The following is a 22,679-nucleotide window of genomic DNA, read 5'->3' on the forward strand; positions in this document are numbered from 1 at the left end:
CATCGCATGATCTGGCACTAAGAACGACGTAGGCTTCCTGATTTTCATCGGCTGAAAAAGCAAAGTATCTGTCTATCAGTTACCGTCATCGTAGTTGTTACAATTGAAGTACGCTGTTCTGCCGACTTTATAAGTTTAAACGTGAATGATCGGCTGAACCAAACTAGAACGCCGCGTTTGTGTTTCGTGACATTTTATCTTCCTTCAAGCCCATGGAGGCGTTATCATGCTTTGCTGCTCGTCTGTGCGTCTACTTACGTGAATTGCTCGTACTAATACATTTTATGCGCTCAATGAATGCAGGTGTCAAGTGCTCGTTGCGCCTGGCTCCTAGAGCGTCCAAGGCGCCCCAAGTGGCATTCACGAATGACTCGACGAGGCAGTTCGACGTCATCGTCGTTGGCGGCGGGCATGCCGGCTCCGAAGCTGCGGCAGCCTCTGCCCGGATGGGCTGCAACACTTTGCTGCTCACCCACCGCTTCGATACTATTGGTACTGCTGTATTCGTTGCACTCGCTTGGGACACAACATGAGCGATTTAATAAACTGCAGCCACGATGAAGGCCAGAGAACGGTCGTAATGGCTACAGTGATTACAAACGATCAGACAGGTATCATGAATGAAGTAATATTTGTTTTATTTCAAACAAACGGTTGTTGTTGAATGGACAGAAGGCGGTGCTACCTAGCCCACACACGGCGTTGTCCCCTCAGCCACAAGCTGCGTTCACATCGAGACATCATAGACACTGGCCTCGACAAACTGATGGGTTTCTTCTTATTAATGTGTCAGCCTGCCGTCAGAATTTACATCCACGACATTATTCTTCTGCTGTGCGCACACCTGCCTGTGCAGCTCTTGCTATCTCAGACATCCAGCTTATTTTAGGCTGTGTAATCATGTTATGCATGTTGTAGTGCTGCTCCTTTTAGTGGTGCTACCAACGTGCTACCACATATGCATCCAACACCACCCATGGCATCCATGCCCCACACCTCTTGAGCAGAAAAATAAACAAAGAAGTTGCATATATCTGCACTGATATCAACTTTCTCATGCTGCTATTCATCATGGAGCCGGAGTTTATGTGCTCTCGCACAGCCTGTTGCCCATAAAGTGGCCTTCAGAATGCTGCATACTGTACGCTTATGTCTACCTTGATATCGACGCAGTTAAGTGGAACATTTTGCTTGTGGGAAGAAATGATAATGTATAGAAGCTAGCATTTTTGCAGGCAGCTTATTCTGTGCATAATTTCCTTTGCAGGAGAAATGTCCTGCAATCCGTCCTTTGGTGGTATTGGCAAAGGTCACCTCATCAGGGAAATAGATGCACTGGGTGGAGTTTGTGGCAAGATATGTGGTGAGTTGGTGCCGCGCCGTGTTTTTCATTTTCTTTCTTTCGTTTCCTTGTATTTGTTCCCTACTAGCTTTATTTTGTATGCATATAAAATGGGCTACTTGCGCTTGTTGCTATTGCATTGCTAGCCATATTTGTGAAGGACATAAAGAGTATAAGACATAGATGCAGAAAAGAATGAAAACAAAGTGCTACCTGCTTCCTATAAGTTAAATTATTGGAAGCAGCATGTTGTTTATTCATGCTTTCCTAAGTCGATGTTGTCTTTCTCTGTGCACGCTTCGTGAGCAGAACTTTATGTGTCTAGCTTTGAATGTCGAAAGTGCAGCAATTAAATCTAACATTTACATTGCTTTTGCTGTTTTAGATCTGTCAGGGATCAGCTACAAGGTTCTGAACAAGAGAAAAGGACCAGCAGTCTGGGTAATATGTTCATTTGATCAATAAATAGCAAATAAATGACACATTGTGTGGCTTCTATAAATCGAACTGTTACTTACAGCTTTATATTTTTGTTTCTTGTTTACAGGGTCCACGGGCACAGATAGACCGAGGACTGTACAAAAAGCACATTCAGGCATACTTGAAGAACCAGAGAAATCTCACAATACTTTGTGGAACCGTCGAAGATCTGGTACTGCAAGAAACAGCGGAAGGATCGTGCTGCGTTGGAATCACCTTGGGTGTGTGGGCTGTATTGCCTTCAGTTAATCTTTATAACAAATAATGTTCTCTGAAGCTGTTCTGTTTAAATTGCTTAATTATAAAATGTGGGAAATCTTTACCCCACCAGCTCAGTTCGTCTAATGCTAATGTATGCTGCCATTCTACTTCATGCAGATGATAGGTCATCTGCATTGAATTCACAAATGTCCTAGTTTGGAACAAAGTATGTTTTGGCTGTTATACATTTGGTCACAAAAAAAAATGCTGTGTGTTTACTTGTACACTATAGTCAACATTTATGAATATTAAGAAAACATAAAATTATATCGTTATAATCTGCTGCAAGTTACGTCTGCTGTAAGTTACATGTGGATTGACAATTAATGTGCCACTGAATGAAACCTGTCTACTTACATAAGAACACGTGCTTTGTTTCTTCTGTCTTGACAAGGCAATGTTTCAAAGCCGTGCAACTTTCAGCATGAAGCGCACATCTTCAAATGTCCATAGTTCAGCAGTGAAAAAGCTACTCATGAGAAATCAAAATGCAAGAAAAAGGTTATAATAATACAAAAGATAATAATAACAATGAAAACTTGTTTTTTTTTTTTTCATTTAAGCAACTGAATGAATTTGTGTCTTAAAAATTAGGAAAGATGAAGAAATATATCATCTATGATTGTATCTACAGTGAGTAGAACTCCGCAATAGAATGATGCGGCACTTTATATACATTAAAGGGACCCCAAAGAGAAATGCTGAATCAGTTTAGACCGATGTAGTAATCTTTTAAAATGTGTTTTTATTATTCACATGGTTGATTACTAGGAGAGAAAAATGAAGGCCATACTTTAATTTCTTTAAATTCGCACTGACAAAGAGTTGGTGCGGGCACTCCTAGGCTGTGCTGCCATGCGTCATTTTTTTTTGCGTCTTTTCTGGCTTACTAAACTTCCTGTAACGATAAGAGTGGCTTTTGTTGTTGTAGAAGGGTAACTTACTAATATAACTCGGCTTATTTTTCCCTTTAGCAACAGTATTCCTTGGGAGTATGTAAAATCATATGCCGTGATGAGCTCGTACTGTGTGCACGTGCAAAGTGTGCTGAGGCAGTCTCTTCGCAGCTCATTGCAAATGGCCTACATTTCAGTTATGCCTCACTGGAGGGAATTACAGCTCAACACTGGCCTGTTGCCAGAGGTCCCACCACACTGGCAGTTCCTCATAGGCAGTCACATGGTCTCAGATGCTTGTCTCGACCAGGAGTCCCGCCTAGACTGAGCTATCAGCAACACACTCAAAGCAGCGTGCGTGACATGCCTAATTGCTGAACAAACTAAGGTTTCACTATGCAGGGTTGCCAGCCGGCATCATTTGCTTAGGATTACACTATATCACTTCATTTATTGCCCAGTTTTCTCAGAAAGCCTTTCCTAGAGAAATCAGCAGTAGTGGAACAACAGATGTCTCAGGCAGGAAGAGATTCTTTGTCAGTGCAAAAATTTGATGAACTTGGAGAAAATACTGGATTCAACTTTTCGACAACGGGACTTGTCTTCACCAGGGCAACAACTTCGTCGGGCTCTGCCCTGATAAGAGCAAGTCCCCTTGTTGAAACATGGTTCCTAGCCTGAAACTTCCCTTGCCTTGTTTGGCCAGTGCTAATCATTTCAAGTCTCCATCTTGCTGTCAACTTCTGTCTCGCTTGGTTTTCTAAAGAGAGAATAATTTAGAAACCTGGTTTCACTAAAGCAATCCAAGGACAAAGACTACTTGAGGATTTTCGAGTGTACCTAATACCGAAATCTACCTTTCTTTTCTAGTAGCAATGCCTCTGCTCTTGAGTAAGAGCAAATCTTTGGTATCTCAGCAAGGAACAGTATCAAACGGGTGTGCTTTTTAAATGAGCTTGTGCTAGTCTCTGCGCCTAAGGAGAAGGACGTTCTTGGCTGCAGGTGGATCTAGCCTTTATGGAATTTCCGGCAATCGCTATGCCTATGAGCCATTCAGTGCATGATGTTGCGCCAGCCTGCCTGCTCCCACAATACAATGCCCCAGAAATAATTCTGTTAAATGTTACCTATCGCAACCTAAGTCGAATCCATAATACAGTGTTATGAAGTTGCTGATCATGAATGTTCTGGTATTGATAGTCAAGCTTGAATGTTGACGTACTTAGCCTCATGTCGGTATGGTTGCTCTTTCTAGATGATCGCTCTACAATTAATTCCCAGTGTGTTGTATTGACAACTGGGACATTTCTGAGAGGGCAAATCAACATTGGTCTGGAGACGTACCCAGCGGGACGACTTGGTGACAAGCCAGCCATAGGCCTTGCCCATACACTCGAGAAGCTAGAGTTCAGACTGGGGCGGCTAAAAACAGGTAACTACTCTTTAGACAGCTGGTACTTTTTGAACATTGTGAGTTCATGTGTTAGTAAAATATCACTTTGTGTGGACTCTGTCACCCATGTTTCATTTATACTATATTTTTCATACAGTCCTTACAGTAATTTATACCTTTTATTCAGTTTCATTATTGCTTTTGTATGTCTTTCTTACGTTGTCAGTTTTCCATTGTACAGTCATCACAAGATGAAACATAACTAGTCCCGACGAGTCCTCTTTTGTGAAATGTTCTAATATGAATGCAACGTGTGCTTGATGCAGTGTATATAAAAGTTGAGTAGTAGAAAGTTGATGAAAACAGAATGTTTATTACGTTGATGCATTCCTCGAGAATTAACATAGGATGGTCAGTAAAAATCATACAGGCTTTCAGGGCCTCATACTCTGGCTGGGAGAACAACCATTCACTATTTTAGCATTCGCATGTTTTGCATCATTATGTAGTCGGACCTTGTTATAATGAAGCCTAGTCTTACATCTAAATACCTTCATTATGTATCCAATATTTATTATAACTAGCGGCGATTGCTCAGTGGCTATGGTGTTGGGCTGCTAAGCACGAGGTCATGGGATTGAATCCTGGCCATGGCGGCCACATTTCGATGGGGGTGAAATGCAAAAACACCCGTGTACTTAGATTTAGGTGCAGGTTAAAGAACCCCAGGTGGTCCAAATTTCTGGAGTCCCCCACTACGGCGTGCCTCATAATCAGAATGGGGTTTTAACAGATGAAATTCCATAATTTAATCCTTTAAAATATTTGTTACAAGCATAGATGCCAAAAAGAAAATTTTCATTGGAGTGTATGCTGAAGAATGCAAGCGTAATGCCTCCGACGGGCCAAAAAAGGGTTTCATGTCTATTTTGATCACTTGTCAGTGGTTTGGTGTGCCAATACATGGTTCGGGAACAACAATAAATTACAAACACATTTTGCAACATTGTTCATTTACAACCGTGCAGTCAGTGTAATCACACAGGATTGGCATGTTCGCTTGCCGACACCTGAGGGCTAGCCAAGCCAAGTTGTTGGCCAAAACATGCACATGCATCCAGAAATCTCAATTTCTAGTTCCTTTTGCTCAGTATATTACATTTTTATACATCAGTATACATTTTTACTGCCAGACTACATACTTTGAGCTTTAAATGAAGAAATACTTGCTTTGCCACAACTGAAATTGTCTTTGATTGTGAATTTTGGCTTGCACTATAGCAGCTGAAGCACTCATTGAAATAAAACATGGCCAACTTTGCTATCTAACAATTTGTTATAATCATGTTCTCAGTATTGAGGTTTGACAGTACTATACAACAGTAATAGCAATGATGAAATGCATCACATTGTCACTGCTGCAGCAAGTGTGGGGGTGTCTCTCAGCTAGCGCACTGCTTTGTTTTATCATATGGCGTATTTCAAATGCTTGCACTTTCAGAATGGCCTTTACGCTTAATGTCTGATGACAACCAAAAGTGCCGAATCTGATCGTGGGTGGCAGATCACATGACTTGATGTCATAGTTTTGTGCATAGTGTGGCTCGACTGCAGTCATTTTACATCTAAACTGTTGGGCATCTGTTTGCTTTGGAATTTCGCATCGCTCTTGTGCCGGCTTCTGGCCAAGTTATTCTTGTAGTCATAGCCAGGCATGTCTATGCGTGTGAAGGGAAATGGGAGGATGCTCTGCAGAAGTGCTATGGACACTGACGAATCCCACCGTGTTGTTAAATTCCAAAGTGTTGGCATTTTGAGCCAATCAGAGAAGGTGTAGCCACCCTGTGCATCAGTAAGCTAGGATGAGTTGCCGCATTAGACGTGGCAGAGTTCACCGCTGTCTCGGATTTTGGCTATGGCAGGGCAGAGACGTGCCAGAGCTGCCTGCAGCTTGTGTGCTCAGCTGGCTGCCACTGTGGCGCTCTGCGTGCATGCTTGCCTTGACCAAACGGACCACTTGCTTGCAGTTACGCAACCTTCTTCAGCTGCGGTCGGGTCCCTCGTCTGCCATCAATCATAAGTCAATTGTACGTTATTTGTTGACAGGGACTCCTCCCAGGCTGGATGGCCGAACGATTGACTATACCAGCCTTGAAGTACATCACGGTGACAAGCCACCAGAACCATTTTCCTTTAGCAACTCAAGAGTGTGGATAGAGGTTCGTCATTGTTTTTTTTTTTTACCTTTCTTTCTTTCTTTACAATAAGAACTTGCTAATATGTATCTAAAAAATGCAAAAGAAGAAACATGGTACTTGGGTGAAGTAGGATCATAACTGGGTAGTTTAGAAGTCTCCACCATGATCATGCGAACCTGGAAATCATGTCAAGAGACAGTGTAGTAAGCTAGGTTCCCATGTAAGTGCCTAGCTCCATGAAATTTCATGGTGCAAATCTTGAAACACTCGCCAACAATAAAATATATCAGAGAAGTTTCTCTTTACATCCTGTCACATGTGAGGCGTATCAGTTCATGTAGGTACCCAGAAATAATTTTACATAAGCTGAGAGCATTACATCAAAACTGAGACTGTACCGGGCAGCTCAGGGAAATTCGCGTGACATCAATACTGATCTAAAGCAAGCACACACTGGGAACAGGACTGCTAGTAGCATAATTTCGGGACAGTGCGTTCAACTACATTGTATTCTAAATGCTTTTGTACCGCACAGCTTTTTCTTGACGAAACAAAATTAATAAAATAGGCAAGTTGCTAGTACAGTAATTCCAAAGTGGTGTCGGCACCGTTTTCTTGCTTCTACATATTTATTTTTTTCAGACTTTCCAAGTCCCCATTCACAGTAAGATCAACTGACCAACTTTGAACTTCCAAGTACTGGGATTTACCAATCCAGATTAACATAATCTCTCACTTTAACATAGCTTTAAGTATTTGATAGCAGTCTCACTTTGCACACTTGCTGCGGTGACTCAGTGGCTATGGCATTCTGCTGCCAAGCACGATGTCACAAATTTGACTTCCAGCAACGTTGGTCGCACTGCAATGGAGGCAGAATGCAAAAAACACTCCTAAATTAAATTCTGGGGTTTTATGTGCCGAAACCATGATCTGATTATGAGGCATGTTGTAGGTACCCTGGATTAATTTTGACCACCTGGGGTTCGTTAACATGAACCCAAGGCACGGCAAATGGGCGTTCTTGCATTTCGCCCCCATCGAAGTGCGTTGGACTTAGATTTAGGTGCACACTAAAGAGCCCGAGGTGGTAAAATTAATCCGCAGCTCCACACTGTGGCACCTTTCATATCCTATGAGTTGCTTTGAAATGTTAAATCCCATAATTAGATTTTAATGTATCACTTGTAGTATGGGCTACTCTCATTTTTCACTGCAGAGGGCCTGTGTTATAATATACGGCAGGTTAAAAAATGTATTATGCCTCAGAGCTACACTAACTGTTGTAACCCAACTCAATGCTTTTTTTATTTTCCCCTTTTTATTATCAAGCTAGAAAAAGATTTGACCCTCACTTTTATAAAATCAAAGAGAAATTTAAGGTCGTTGGGGTTCATGAAATATTAATGCTCGAAAGATTGCATAGTGCTCATCGTTGTTCATTTATTAGTGACATTGCTGTGGACATGTTCTTGCCTTGCAGTTCTTATTTGTCATTCAGTGCTGAACCTGATTGTTTTTATATGTTCTGCTGCAAGGGGGCTAAAGCATCGAGCCTGTAAAGTGCTGTGAGCTTGCGAGCCAGTCACACAATAACTTTTGTTTCTTAGAGCTGCATATTACTTCATAGTTGTTTGCTCATGAATAATTATTATTTTTATTAATTATTTAAAATGTTAACTAGGGGACATTGCAAGAACTTCGTGGTCATTTGCTAATGAATACTTATTATTTTTACAAATTATTGACAAAGCTAAGCAGGTGACATTACAAAAAATTGCCACGTCCTTATTTCGTGTAGGCACTTGCTGTAGTTCTTTTACCATACTGTTCTGTTGCTTCATTGGTGGCAGGAACATTAAAACAGGGAGGGTATTATAGTATGAGTGACCACCTTGTGAGATTTGTTTGCACTGTCTTTTTTATTATGTATGGAAAAATTGCCATTCACTTCACTGTAGCAGAATGCTACAAGAGAGCGAGAAAGTGTAGTGGTATTTGGAGAGGTTAGCTCAGCAACAGTCTTGACATGCTACTCTAGCTGCGATGGTGATCAATGAAATAAAAGGAATGAGAGAAAAAGAAAGAACAGCCATATTAATACATAACACACGTACAAAATGCACTGCCACAAAAGTTATTTACAGTGTCTCATCGAGGCCTTCAGAGTTATTACGCTGCCGTGGTCTGAGAACATCTTGCAGCTCAATTCACGTGGCGCGTGGCATGTTTCGAGGATTCCTCAAGACAGCCTTTGAAGTTGTAATGCATCTGCAAATACAAATTAAGTGGTCCAAGTCTTTGTCAACACCGTAGGTGAGACATAATACCATGAAGGACAAATTACTTTTAACTAAAACGCTACGAAAATACTTATTTTGGTGTCCACAAATCGATTTCTTTTTTTCAAAGAAAAATTTGTCCTTGTCTGAGGATTAATTCCAGAATTGCTACCTTGCCATCTGAGCTAATCACAAGGCTAGGAGATGATGGCTACACAAGGTTGAAGTTGATGCGCTAGAATCAATTCAAAACAGAGCATCGCGCTTCATCACTGGTAACTATGACAGAACTTGCAGCGTAACTAAGATTAAAGCAGATATTTCGCTCCAGCCACTTGAAACTTGTCGCATGATAAGTCCTCTTTGCCTTTTCCATAGATACGTTCATGGTAATCAACCTCATGTGTTGCCACTTGAAGTACCAGCACGCACGTCACGTCGCCTTAACAATAGCCATAGTTTCATGCGCATATTCGGCAATACACTGTCATTTGACACATCAGCACTGCCATGTGCGATAACCGTATGGAACAGTCTTCCTGATAACTTCGCGTGCTTAACAAATTGTGATGCCTTTTGCGAAGAATTGCAAAGCTTCCTGTAGAAACATTGTATAAGGATGTTATTGACCTGCTTTTCTTCCCTGTTTTTCACACTTGTATTTTTGTATTTTTTGTGTGTATGAGGTATATTACTGTGTTTACGCTGTCTAAAGCTTAGCCTAGACAAACATATTTTGAACTTTGCTTTACTTATTGTGACTGCCTGTATTGATGTTTATATTGTTTACTCCTGTTGAAACACTTACTTTGTGTCCCCCCTTACCCAATGCCCTTAAGTGGGCCTGTAAGGTATCTTAAATAAATAAATAAATAAATAAATAAATAGACAACTCAAATTGCTGGAAGCTTGAAAGAAATAGATTATTGAAGTAAATTTTGTGAAAATTTGTGCAGTAGCAGTCCCATGTTTGATCACTATACTGGCCCATGTTTTTCCCCATCTGCGAAGTTTCCTTCTTGAGGACACCAAAATGGGGGTTCACTCGTAGCACTACACTACAGTCAGATAAATCGCAATTCGTCCTTCCATGATTTCTGCAGAATTGGTTTTAGTAATCATTTCCTTATGGCTGTGACTGCGACACGTCTTACCATCTTAAAGGGGTAACAGAGCACACAGAGGAGGACAGAGTGAAGAATGACGGGACACAGCACTAAACTACAACTGATGCTTTATTGGAAGGAACAACACCTATATAGGCTGAAACAGCCAATGGGAAGGCTAACAAAGCCAAACGCCAAAATAAAAAGAAATAGGGCTCTCATCATATTGCCCTCTGCCCTTTACGAAGCGTTATCCAGATACTCAATTTCTTCTTTTGAGAGCATCATTGAGGGCATGCTTACGCAATTATGTTTATCACGGTAGATTTCATATGCTTCAATCACTTCACGTGTCAGCTTGTCCTTCTCTTTCTTAATCACTGTACAACACCCCCCCCCCCCACAGGCCGGTTAACAAATACAACTTCCACAGTGTAATGACAAGTGGCCCTATACGACAGTCTTTCAACCAGATTCTTGTGCTCCTTAAGCCTGTCGTTCACATACCTACCCGACTGGCCAAGTTGTAGTTTAGCGCTGTGTCCTGTCGTTCTTCACTCCGTCCCCGTCTGTGTGCGCTGTTAACCCATTAGGATGCTTTACCAACTAGCCCACCAAGCGATCCTCGTGAAGTCTTACCAAATCAATTTATTGCTCGCCAGTGTGTGGAGATGTGGTCTGCAGGCACCTGGCATGCTATACTATATGACGCTAGCATGTCAGTCATTTGTTGTCTGACCCTGGCAACTGCACCTTTGTGATTCGGTTCATCTCCGCTCCATAGGCTGAGGACCAGGTGCCCATGCACCTGACAGAAACAACACCGGAGGTGGACAAACTTGTGCTTGACAATCTCCACCTTGACAGACATGTCAAAGAAGAGGTTACTGGACCAAGGTGCGCATTTCTGGCAACTTTCGCTTCCTCTGCATGCCACCATGTTGCAAAAGAAAGCCCGCACATTGGCAACTGCCAGGTGCCCCCACAGACTTCCACATCCGTGCCCACTCCATCTTCAGCTCCCGCCAGAAGCTCACTGAATCAACAGCTGTTTTCTCATGCCAGCATGCTCATAGCATACCCATATGCAATTCTTTTGCCAATTTATCCCTTTCTAACTCGAATTAATTCTGTGCACTGAAAGTTTAGTTTCATGTCAAACCTTGATATAGCAAACACGGGTGTCACAGATTTGTGGGCATAATGGAGTAAATCTAAAATTTGCTGATTTCTTCTCTGATATCAGCATGCATGCTTATATTGAATATCAGATGTAACCAAGGTACTTTCATGTAAGATGTGACATTGTGTAATGAAGTTTGACTCTGTTTCGCATCTTTAGCTTCATAAAAAGCAGGCAGGACCAAAACAGGCAAAAAATTTAGAGCGTTTTGGAGTATTTTGTTTTATCGGCAAATGTGAACTCCACACCTGAACTTTGAATGCTGTTTCAACGACAGGAGCTAGATCGACTGTTTCACGTGCAGTGCTCTTGGAAACACGCAACCAGTTCAGAAGTTCATCTAACCTAAATTGTCGCTGTCAAGAAACAGTTGAAAAGAACCAACCACATGGTGACATGATAGCGCTTCCAGAAAGCAGACAGGTGCATATCTTCTGAAGCATTTTTGTTTTTCAAAGCACGCTTGACTCATGAAAACCAATCTCAGAGAACAGCTCCACTAAGTAGTGTGCTAAGAAGTGTGAGAAAAAAATTAAAGTACAATCATTTTTCCTAGTTTTTGTATTTATCAGGTGCTATCTTAGTGCATGCAATTAAAGGAGTGCTGCCACAAAGAGTTATCATAGCTTTAAGCTCATGGGACTGCGAGCCACAATATAGAAATGCACATCTGGTGACACTTATGAAGCTGTCTTTCAGTATCTACTGATTTTTTATTTGAGCTGCTCCCATTGTCATCATCGTCACTTAAGTTTGCTATGCAGGCATCAATAATTGGTTCAAGATTCTGGCACAGGCACAAAAGCTTGTGCCCTTAGTGAAAGAATCAAACAGCAATTGATTCATTAATTATTGGTGCAATAACCAGCCCAGTCATCAACTATACTGCTCGTCTCTCCTGGCCACATGAAGGTGTTCACACTGCTAATGCGGTGTATCTTAAAACGCATTTTTAGCCTAGGCATTACAGTCAAAATGCCATACAACTTGGCAATTGGGTTGAGACTTGCTTTACAGCACCGATATGTTCCTTGTTTTCATTACGTTTTGAATGTAGCCTTTATAAACGGATGAGCAAAAATACACTAGAAATGAAAACTGCCTGCTTTACTTATAGTGCTTAGCACGTGTAACTAAATGTAGATGCTACTTGGTTCTGACGGTGTACAGGTACTGCCCATCCATAGAGTCCAAGGTGCTTCGTTTCAAAGGGCGCTGCCATCAAGTCTGGCTGGAGCCTGAAGGCAAGTATATACAAATGCCAATGCGTTTTGCTCCACAATGACGTAGCACAGTTCATTTGAACCTCTTTATAACAAAGGCACTTCCAACATGAAATTGCTTTCGAGATATGTGATAAGCATTGGCGAAAATAATGTCAGTTGGAATTATGAGAAAGAAGCTCGAGTTTAATACCTCTGACAACCGCTCGGCAGCTTGCAGTGCTAGTAGGTGACAGATGAACAATGCTAAATTATAAATGGTGCTCGGTGTCGTCGTTAGCCTGCAACCATACAATCCATGTGATCACACGGATTGTGTGGTCACAATCCGTGGTTCTGTGGACCAGCCAAGCCAAGCTGTCGAGCAAAATGCAAATGCACACCTAGAATGTGCCACTTCAAGTTTCTTTTGCCGAGTGGTGGCATTTTACATTTTCTAGCAGAATGCGCATTTTGAGCTGCAAGTGAACAAGTACTTGCTTCGCTGTAGCCAATATTATCTTGCATTCTCACTTTTGCTGTAACAGTACAATATTCACTGAAACAAAGCATGGTCAACAAAATGTTGTTTACTTTATCTAATAATTCATCATATATTCATGTTCATTATTATATCAAGGTTTGACTTATATATAATGAGTGCTCACTGTGGGTGCCTTTGCTGGTACATTTTTCTTTTGCACTTCTGCCACCACGTTGCTAACATTTTGTCCTTAACGGCAATATCCTAGCATGCTGTTGTTTCTTTACCACTACTGCTACTACTCATGCAGTGTTATGACTGCATGTACAATACCATCCACTCGTTAAGGGAACACGTAATTAGTATTCCATCATTTATACTACAGCTAAGATGTGGCACTTGAAGGTTTACAGATTATTTTCCATGCATGGATGGCTGCTTAGCACATCATACCAGGCATGTTTTTCCTGATAAAATTGAGTGATGCCACAGTCACATTAGCCCGATTAACAGTTAGATGTGTTCCTTTTAAGCGTGGACCGCACTGTACCTTATGGTATGAACATGAATACTGGAGGTTCGTATCTTCCGAGGTCAATGTAATAGCATTTGTATGATTAATTCAAGTAAGATTGTAATGGCATGTTAAGATGCGCAGTAATATATAAGACTGCCAATTTAAACATATTCATTAACGTTAAATGACGAAAACATTTCTTTGGCAACACAGTTGTTTAACATGAGGTTCACTGCTAGGTGTGCTAAGTAAGCCCTTCTGCTTTTTGTGTTGTTAAGATTAGGTTAGAAACAATTAAAGCTTTTAACTGCAGTTTATATTCAGTTGTTGCTATGCACTGACATTGCAGGTGCATATCAGAGGACACGTTCTGATACTATCGTACCCAAAATACCTAACCCTTTGCTGGTAATTTCAGATAAAGGCAGGATTTCTTTGGCATGAAGCTGGTGCATGTTCCTTCATTGGTCTGGAATTTCTGTCACTGCAGGCCTGGACACCCACATCATCTATCCCAATGGCATCTCCTGCACCTTGCCTGCCGATGTCCAGCTGAAGCTGGTTCGGTGCTTGCCAGGCTGCCACAGTGTGGAAATGATCAGACCAGGTGTGTAGTACTTTGCCAGGTGCAGACTGGTCCCGTGGCTCGCAACCTTTCAAGGAAATTCTGCATTCATTTTACTGCAACAGCAGTCAGAACCACAAAATTGGGTTTGCTGCGTTCATCTGTCCCTTCTGTTATGCCAAGGTTGACAGCTGTCAGCGTCGAGTCATCATTATCGCATTCTCGTCATTGTCAGGCCATGTCAGCTTCAAACCTGCCACATGGGGAGAAAAACAAAACTTTTCCTGCTGCCGCCACATTAGATCAAACTTGTGCTCTCGCTGCAGTCTACATTTGGGAGCTGTGCGTGCTAACTACTGTGCTATCGTGCACCTCTAGTGTTTGGTAATTTGCGTGGGTTTCTGCACTCCATGGAGACGCTGAGAGTGTAGACACATACATGTACGTATTTCTGAGACTGCCACAGGTAATACTGTAGCTAACAAGGATAACACTCTGTGAATCACAAAGTTGTTCTTGAGAAGATGACAATGTCTGCTGTGAAGGAATGCTCCTGTTGCAGTAAATTAGTTCTGTGTCACAGAGATCAGTGGAGTCCTTTGTTTTCTTTTTCTTGTCTTGCCAACAGCCACCTATTTTCATGTTGGATCACCTATGGTTTCTTGCTGCTGCTGCTTACATATTCAAATTTGTTACGCTCCTGGGGAGCTTTATTCCTTTAGAAGCCACCAGCTACTGAATGTCTTAAAGGAGTCCTGAAGCACACCTTGAGCTTGTTGAAAAAACACAGTCCGCAGATAGCATAAGCTGTTGTGAACATCTCAGCCAACTTTTGCAATCGTACGCGGCGCGAAGAGCTCGCAAGCGGAGTGCGAAATCACCTTTTTCTCAAGTTCTCATTTTTCAACATAAGCCTGCTCCTCACTCTTTTCTGGATGCTTTATTTCGTAATAGAACACATTTCCATATGCGGCTGCTATTGGCCAATAGTTGACATCAATCAAGAAGGGTGTTTGGATCAGTGCTCTTCTTCCTACTGTTACTGTGTATATTTACTGATGCAGTTTAATAAACAAGCTGAAGTAAACAAAAATCTGCTTTCGAATGTCGATAATAATTACGTAATTCCAGAAGAAGCCAACTATCGTCTGCTCACGCTTGGCTGCAGCCGCCCACGTAGAAATTAAACTTTGGCCACCCACCCTGCTTATCGATGTCATAGCCTTGAAGTCTCGCTAGTTTTGACTAGTTTTGAACTCTGATCAGTTAGCCTTGAACCACGCGAAACTTAAGGTCAAACCACATTCATGCTTGCCAGTGCACGATCACTCCTGGCCGCTCCTGGTTAGACGCATTGGCAGACTTCGCTTCGTATTGAGCTGTTGAGAGCGCTTCAAAATGCCCAAGTCGGATGTCAAGATGGTGCAGGACAAAGCCGGTCTGCACCAAATAGCACGGTCAGACTGGAGCACATGAGCGCAAGCGCGCACTCAAGCCTTGTCGTGCACAAAGCAGACGCTGCACGTGCACATGACAGTTGCATGTAGCTGCAGTCTGCTACTTAGCATAGACAATGCAAATGCCGCGGGGATGCCATGGCAAGTCCACTGGCTGAGCACACAGAAGCTCGCTGAGGACAACCACATTTGCGTTGTAGGTGTCAAAATCAGAAGTAGTGGTGTCCATGTGAACATCCAAAATCATGTATTATCACATGCATATGTGATAAACCAATAAAGAATCAATCAATCAATCAATCAATCAAATTTGAACTGCGCACTGCGGCGATGTTCAGTAGGTGGAGCATTGTGGGCAAGCCCCACTCCACTGTAGCCTTTGCAGTCATCGTCATCATCATCATCAGCCTAGTTGCGCCCACTGCAGGGCAAAGGCCTCTCCCATACTTCTCCAACTACCCCGGTCATGTACTAATTGTGGCCATGTTGTCCCTGCAAACGTCTTAATGTCATCCGGCCACCTAACTTTCTGCCGCCCCCTACTACGCTTCCCTTCCCTTGGAATCCAGTCCGTAACCCTTAATGACCATCGGTTATCTTCCCTCCTCATTACATGTCCGGCCCATGCCCATTTCTTTTTCTTGATTTCAACTAAGATGTCATTTACCCGCGTTTGTTCCCTCACCCAATCTGCTCTTTTCTTATCCCTTAACGTTACACCTATCATTGTTCTTTCCATGGCTCGTTGCGTCGTCCTCAATTTCAGCAGAACCCTTTTCGTAAGCCTCCAGGTTTCTGCCCCGTAGGTGAGTACTGGTAAGACACAGCTGTTATACACTTTCCTCTTGAGGGATAGTGGCAACCTGCTGTTCATGATTTGAGAATGCCTGCCAAACGCACCCCAGCCCATTCTTATTCTTCTGGTTATTTCAGTCTCATGATCCGGATCCGTGGTCACTACCTGCCCTAAGTAGATGTATTCCCTTACCACTTCCAGTGCCTCGCTGCCTATCGTAAACTGCTGTTCTCTTCCGAGACTGTTAAACATTACTTTAGTTTTCTGTAGATTAATTTTCAGACCCACTCTTCGGCTTTGCCTTTCCAGGTCAGTATAAGCATGCATTGCAGTTGGTCCCCTGAGTTACTAAGCAAGGCAATATCATCAGCGAATCGCAAGTTGCTAAGGTATTCTCCATCAACTTTTATCCCCAATTCTTCCCACTCCAGGTCTCTGAATACCTCCTGTAAACATGCTGTGAATAGCATTGGAGATATCGTATCTCCCTGTCTGACGCCATTCTTTATTGGGATTTTGTTGCTTTCTTTGTGGAGGATTACGGTGGCTGTGGAACCGCTATAGATAGCTTCCAGTATCTTTACATATGGCTCATCTACACCCTGATTCCGTAGTGCCTTCATGACTGCTGAGGTTTCGACTGAATCAAATGCTTTTTCGTAATTAATGAAGGCTATATATAAGGGTTGGTTATATTCCGCACATTTCTCTATCCCCTGATTAATAGTGTGAATATGGTCTATTGTTGAGTAGCCTTTACGGAATCCTGCCTGGTCCTTTGGTTGACAGAAGTCTAAGGTATTCCTGATTCTATTTGCTATTACCTTAGTAAATACTTTGTAGGCAACGGACAGTAAGCTGATCGGTCTATAATTTTTCAAGTCTTTGGCGTCCCCTTTCTTATGGATTAGGATTATGTTAGCGTTCTTCCAAGATTCCGGTACGTTCGAGGTCATGAGGCATTGTGTATATAGGGCGGCCAACCTTTCTAGGACAGTGTTCCCACCATCCTTCAACAAATCTGCTGTTACCTGATCCTCCCCAGCTGCCTTCCCCCTTTGCATAGCTCCCAAGGCGTTCTTTACCTCTTCCGGTGTTACTTGTGGGATTTCAAGTTCCTCTAGACTATTCTCTCTCACCTTATCGTCGTGGGTGTTACTGGTACTGTATAAATCTCTATAAAACTCTTCAGCCACTTGAACTATCTCATCCATATTAGTAACGATATTGCCGGATTCTCATCTGATTCTTGCCTATTCCTAGTTTCTTCTTTACTGCTTTTAGGCTTCCTCCGTTCCTGAGAGCCTGTTCAATTCTATCCATATTATAGTTCCTTATGTCCGCTGTCTTACGCTTGTTGATGAACTTAGAAAGTTCTGCCAGTTCTATTCTAGCTGTAGGGTTAGAGGCTTTCATACATTGGCGTTTCTTGATCAGATCTTTCGTCTCCTGCGATAGCTTACTGGTTTCCTGTTTAACGGCGTTACCACCGACTTCTATTGCGCACTCCTTAATGATGCCCATAAGATTGTCGTTCATTGCTTCAACACTATGGTCCTCTTCCTGGGTTAAAGCCGAATACCTGTTCTGTAGCTTGATCCGGAATTCCTCTAGTTTCCCTCTTACCGCTAACTCATTGATTGGTTTCTTATGTACCAGTTTCTTCCGTTCCCTCCTCAAGTCAAGGCTAATTCGAGTTCTTGCCATCCTATGGTCACTGCAGCGCACCTTGCCGAGCACGTCTACATCTTGTATGATGCCAGGGTTCGCGCAGAGTATAAAGTTGATTTCATTTCTAGTCTCACCTTTCGGGCTCCTCCACGTCCACTTTCGGCTAACCCGCTTGCGGAAAAAGGTATTCATTATCCGCATATTATTCTGTTCTGCAAACTCTACTAATAACTCTCCTCTGCTATTCCTAGAGCCTATGCCATATTCCCCCACTGACTTGTCTCCGGCCTGCTTCTTGCCTACCCTGGCATTGAAATCGCCCATCAGTATATTGTACTTTGTTTTGACCTTACCCATCGCCGATTCCACGTCTTCATAGAAGCTTTCGACTTCCTGGTCATCATGACTAGATGTAGGGGCGTAGACCTGTACAACCTTCATTTTGTACCTCTTATTAAGTTTCACAACAAGACATGCCACCCTCTCGTTAATGCTATAGAATTCCTGTATGTTACCAGCTATGTTCTTATTAATCAGGAATCCGACTCCTAGTTCTCGTCTCTCTGCTAAGCCCCGGTAGCACAGGACGTGCCCGCTTTTTAGCACTGTATATGCTTCTTTTGGCCTCCTAACTTCACTGAGCCCTATTATATCCCATTTACTGCCCTCTAATTCCTCCAATAGCACTGCTAGACTCGCCTCACTAGATAACGTTCTAGCGTTAAACGTTGCCAGGTTCATATTCCAATGGCGGCCTGTCCGGCCAGTACAAGTCATTAAAGAAGGAGCGGAAGCACCGCTTAGGGAATGTTTGATTGCCAATAACTCTGCTTCTGCTAAACTCATTGAAGTGCTTTTTGCGGCAAAGTATTTTGAAATAGTCTATTTTAACTTCAAATGCATTTCTCATTATTGATAAAAAGTGGTTCCGGGCCTCTTTAAAGGCTACTGTAAATGATATTTCATTTGCCATTTCAGCCCAGTCTTAAATATAGTAATAATTTTCAGGCACTAAATTTCACATAGACGGAAGAAACAAGTGTGGGTTGTGATCCAAGTACAGATTATTCAAAGCAGCATCTCGTTGCGAAACCTGGGCCGCTCATTAAAATCATGAAGATTGGGTTCTCATGAAAATTAGTTACCTTAACTGTTCTAATACACTGTATACTTTTTGGGTGCTAACTTTAGAACTTTGACCGTATAAATTTCTTATATAGAATGCCCAAGTGACAGTTATTTTTTTTTTTTAATGCCACTCTCTATTTTCCTTCTTATACAATGGCATTACTAATTAAGAGCTCGGTCACCTTTAATGCAATCTCCAAGTTCTTTGTCTATTTTAATATCACTGTATTATCAGATATTGCTGAACTTCTTCTGTATAGTTTGCATGAATCTGAACAGAAAAATAAGTGAAAAGAAAAGAAAACGATAATCACCTTCTCTTTCTTCTCCTCTAGGCTATGGTGTGGAATATGACTTTATTGACCCACGTCAGATTAAACCAACATTGGAAACAAAGAAAGTGCCAGGCTTATTCCTGGCTGGTCAAATTAATGGCACAACTGGCTATGAAGAGGCCGCATCTCAGGTGGGCATCAGCTGTTTACAAGTGCTGATGTATAAGCCGACATTGTTTCCATTCTTTCCATATGTCTATTAAGGCTGTTGTTGCCTATGGCTTACTGACATAAAGAATGAAAGCATTGTGTATTAGCAAATATTTTTATGCTTAATGGTTTCAGCCGTTAGATTCCTTTGCTCAAAAGAATGGGACATAAAAGACACTCACCTTTCTTTATGAAGCCAGCTGCGTTCATCAAGCTAATACTGAACCAGGTGGACAGAGGGCAGCCACTGCTGTGTACCCTGTTAGGTAGAGCATCACACGCTCCTGCTCTTACTGACAGCAAGTTGTCTTTTCTTCCCACTTTCATTTCCCTTCTCCTTCATTAAGAATATAGAGCTTATCGCAAGTTTGTCCCTCATTCAAAGTTATTTCTGCAGTTACTTTCCTTAACTTCATCTGGTTGTTACTAAAGAATCAAGTCCATCGGTTCCTCTGATCCTTCTAGCACTTTTTTTTTAATATGCTAATAGTATGTTCCTGTCCTGTTCGGCTACATGATCCTGTGCTCTCTCCTTCCCAAGGGCAACACAATAGACAGTGTTTATTATGCATGCACTGCGAAAACAAAAAGCCTGTTGGGAACCTTCAACAGCCCTTTGCTGTGAAGTTGCCCTGCAAATCTGTCTGGCAGTTCTTTTGTAGCACACTTTTCATCTCCTCAGCACACTAAAAAAGAAAGTGGCTGCATAGTTGGCATGGCCGATGAGTCTGTGTGCTATTCGCCATCTTTTTCATTTAATCAATGTGTAGTAGTCACATACCATTGAGCACAAAGATGCCTGTGTGAAAAGTTTTCCAGGTGGTCCATGCTGATTAGGAGTTATTTTGTATGGTGCCCATCGTACTAGATGAGGTCTAAGCTTCAGGATGTAAAATTCATTAATTAATATTAACTTACTAGGATTTTTAAGATAAAATTAGGGAGCTTCACTTTTGGCCTTTTACAGAAACTCATTGGTACATGTTATAACTTTCACGCACATCCGAGTTTACAGAATAATTGAATCTACTCATGACGAACGAATATAAATCTACTAGACCCTGATGCCTTGCAATGTCACCAGGACAAAGACGATTCTATGTGGTCAGGTTTATTTTTTGTTGTTGTTGCGTGTGTCTGTGTGTGGCACTCAAGTAAAAAAGAAAAGAAGTTGCAGTAATATGCCAAACAATAAATAAGGTCACACAATAGCAAAATATAACAAGTGGGACAACCAGGAACATAACTGCCACTGGAAGCTGCATGCGTGAAGCCTGATCAAGCAAGGGAAGGTCAAGTTTTATGGATTTTGCATTCCTTAGAGCCATGTAAAAGAGGCAATATTGTGAAATTTTCTAAGAATTCTCCTTGCGTGGCCAGAATTTGGCCTCTTTTGGACAGTTGTGGTTGGTCACAAAGCTTATGTGGAATAAGCACATCTGCACACTGTGCTTTTTTTTCTTCTTCTTTTTCTCAAAGTCACCACACTGACTTATTCCAGCTATGCGCATGCCCTTTGATGTGCATGCTACGAAATCATCGTTGTGCTTGGTGTCTTGCTACTTCACTGCTCCGACACTTTTAAATCTCGGCTCAACCATTTGTGGTTTTGTTCACTAGATGAACATGTGCTCGACGTTTACAGGCCACTGAACTGCACCAGCACTTTCTGTCAAAATACTCTGCAGCACTCAAAAGAATTAGCCCTTGTGAGCAACAAGTTCTCTGACTCATTGTACAGTTCATTATGCTTGCCCTGCACTTTTTTAATTGGATGACTGCGGTAACCTGCCAGCCATGTGCGCATGCTGAACGAACCTGACATCTCGTGCACAACACCTGCGCTTACACAAATCCAGGGTATGCTGCAAGCATGCTTTAGCATGAAGCGCAGGCGAATGAAATGGACTCATTTCATACCGGCCGCCTGTTTCTTTTTTCTTCGAGGTACCCACCCCGTGAGTTTGGTACTATGAGAAGAGGTCAGCGGTGCAATTGAGCAGTGTTTGCATGGAAGGCAATGGATTGCTGCAGTGCAGCTGATGCAGTTTCAGCTTCCAGCATGGAGTGATGCTAGGAGGAAGATGGCAGGCAGGATGGAATAAAGGGCAATTAGAAGGGCAGTACATGTGATGCCATCATTAATTCCAACACTGCGGATCCTGTGAAGCATTCTGCACATCATGTGGTGACGACTAATCACGCTGATCTTTTGACGTGAGATGCCTCCCATTTCAGTCAGCATAGGGGGTCACTTGCTAAAACCACATGCAACATTACATGTATGTAATGAAATGTGACAGAAACACGTAATACTAATTATTGCTTACATCTTTGCAACCGTACTACCCAGACACTTTACTTTGTTGTTGTGTAGAGGACAGAAGCCATTACTCGATCATGTGTGTGTCACATGCACAGATGGAGGCGTTCTTGCAGCACGCATGAAGCAATCAGTGCTAAATTCAGCCTCTCACTTGGCATTCAAAGAGGCGGAGCCCAGCAATACACTTGTCTATTTGAGCAGGAGTGGTCGCATTGGCGAGAGCTCACTCTGCTATAGTAGGTGTAACTCATCAAACTCAGACCTGTGCTTATTAGTAAGGCTCATAGGTGTGCAATTTGTTGCAGAAATTTTATGGTTGCTCGGCTATAATGCCGCCGTATTCAACACGTAGGGCTCAGAAATGGCGTGAAGAGACTTGGGCAGCAAGACAGAGAGATGCCAATTCGTGCCCGCCCCCTTTGGCCACAGCTGGCCCACTATGAGCAGGGAGTGAGCATGACTGCAAGATTACACCACCGGGCCTTCACTAGCTGTACCATAAGCTATGCAATGCATGTACAAGTGTCACTTGCGCGTCTGGTTATATAATTTCTGTACCCTAGTGCCCACACACTCTCTGCAGCATGCACAAGAGATTTCGTGTACCCCACTGTGGCTGCATCCCCGATACAGCCTACCCAATTTTCTTAGAAACCCATGAAGTCAGGGTTTTCATTTCCAACTGAGCCAACCTCATTCTAACATGGGCACAATGTACAAATGCCCACCTAACTTGGACTAAAGAGCGCAGTAAGGAAACCCAGGCAGTCACAATTAATCTGCAAGCTCTGGTGCCTCTTGTGGCTTCCGTGTTACTTTGGGACGTCAGACACTTAATTTTTCACAAGCCACATGCAGGCAAGCCTTGAGTGATTTTCACTCACTCACAGTGGACTGCTCACCGATG

At 42.4% G+C, this 22,679-nt stretch overlaps 1 protein-coding gene and 1 long non-coding RNA gene across 2 annotated transcripts in view; one reads left to right on the forward strand and one right to left on the reverse strand.

Annotated features, from left to right (window-relative positions):
• The window catches only part of LOC126542112 (protein MTO1 homolog, mitochondrial), a 38,137-nt gene that overhangs the window by 279 nt on the left and 15,179 nt on the right, over nucleotides 1-22,679 (forward strand). The window contains exons 2-11 of the mRNA XM_050189105.3: nucleotides 304-492; nucleotides 1,268-1,363; nucleotides 1,728-1,783; nucleotides 1,890-2,043; nucleotides 4,235-4,411; nucleotides 6,479-6,591; nucleotides 10,743-10,855; nucleotides 12,312-12,385; nucleotides 13,835-13,951; nucleotides 19,297-19,427. Of these exons, the coding sequence (XP_050045062.1) occupies nucleotides 304-492; nucleotides 1,268-1,363; nucleotides 1,728-1,783; nucleotides 1,890-2,043; nucleotides 4,235-4,411; nucleotides 6,479-6,591; nucleotides 10,743-10,855; nucleotides 12,312-12,385; nucleotides 13,835-13,951; nucleotides 19,297-19,427 (1,220 nt within the window). The remainder of the gene's footprint in view (nucleotides 1-303; nucleotides 493-1,267; nucleotides 1,364-1,727; nucleotides 1,784-1,889; nucleotides 2,044-4,234; nucleotides 4,412-6,478; nucleotides 6,592-10,742; nucleotides 10,856-12,311; nucleotides 12,386-13,834; nucleotides 13,952-19,296; nucleotides 19,428-22,679) is intronic.
• On the reverse strand, nucleotides 7,215-22,669 carry LOC129387537 (uncharacterized). Its single transcript, XR_008614702.1, has 2 exons — nucleotides 19,629-22,669; nucleotides 7,215-8,841 (listed from the first exon to the last, which is right to left on the reverse strand). It is a non-coding gene; the product is annotated as an uncharacterized lncRNA (long non-coding RNA).

The sequence above is a fragment of the Dermacentor andersoni genome, chromosome 3, assembly GCF_023375885.2.
Source record: "Dermacentor andersoni chromosome 3, qqDerAnde1_hic_scaffold, whole genome shotgun sequence".
Lineage (NCBI taxonomy): Eukaryota > Metazoa > Arthropoda > Arachnida > Ixodida > Ixodidae > Dermacentor > Dermacentor andersoni.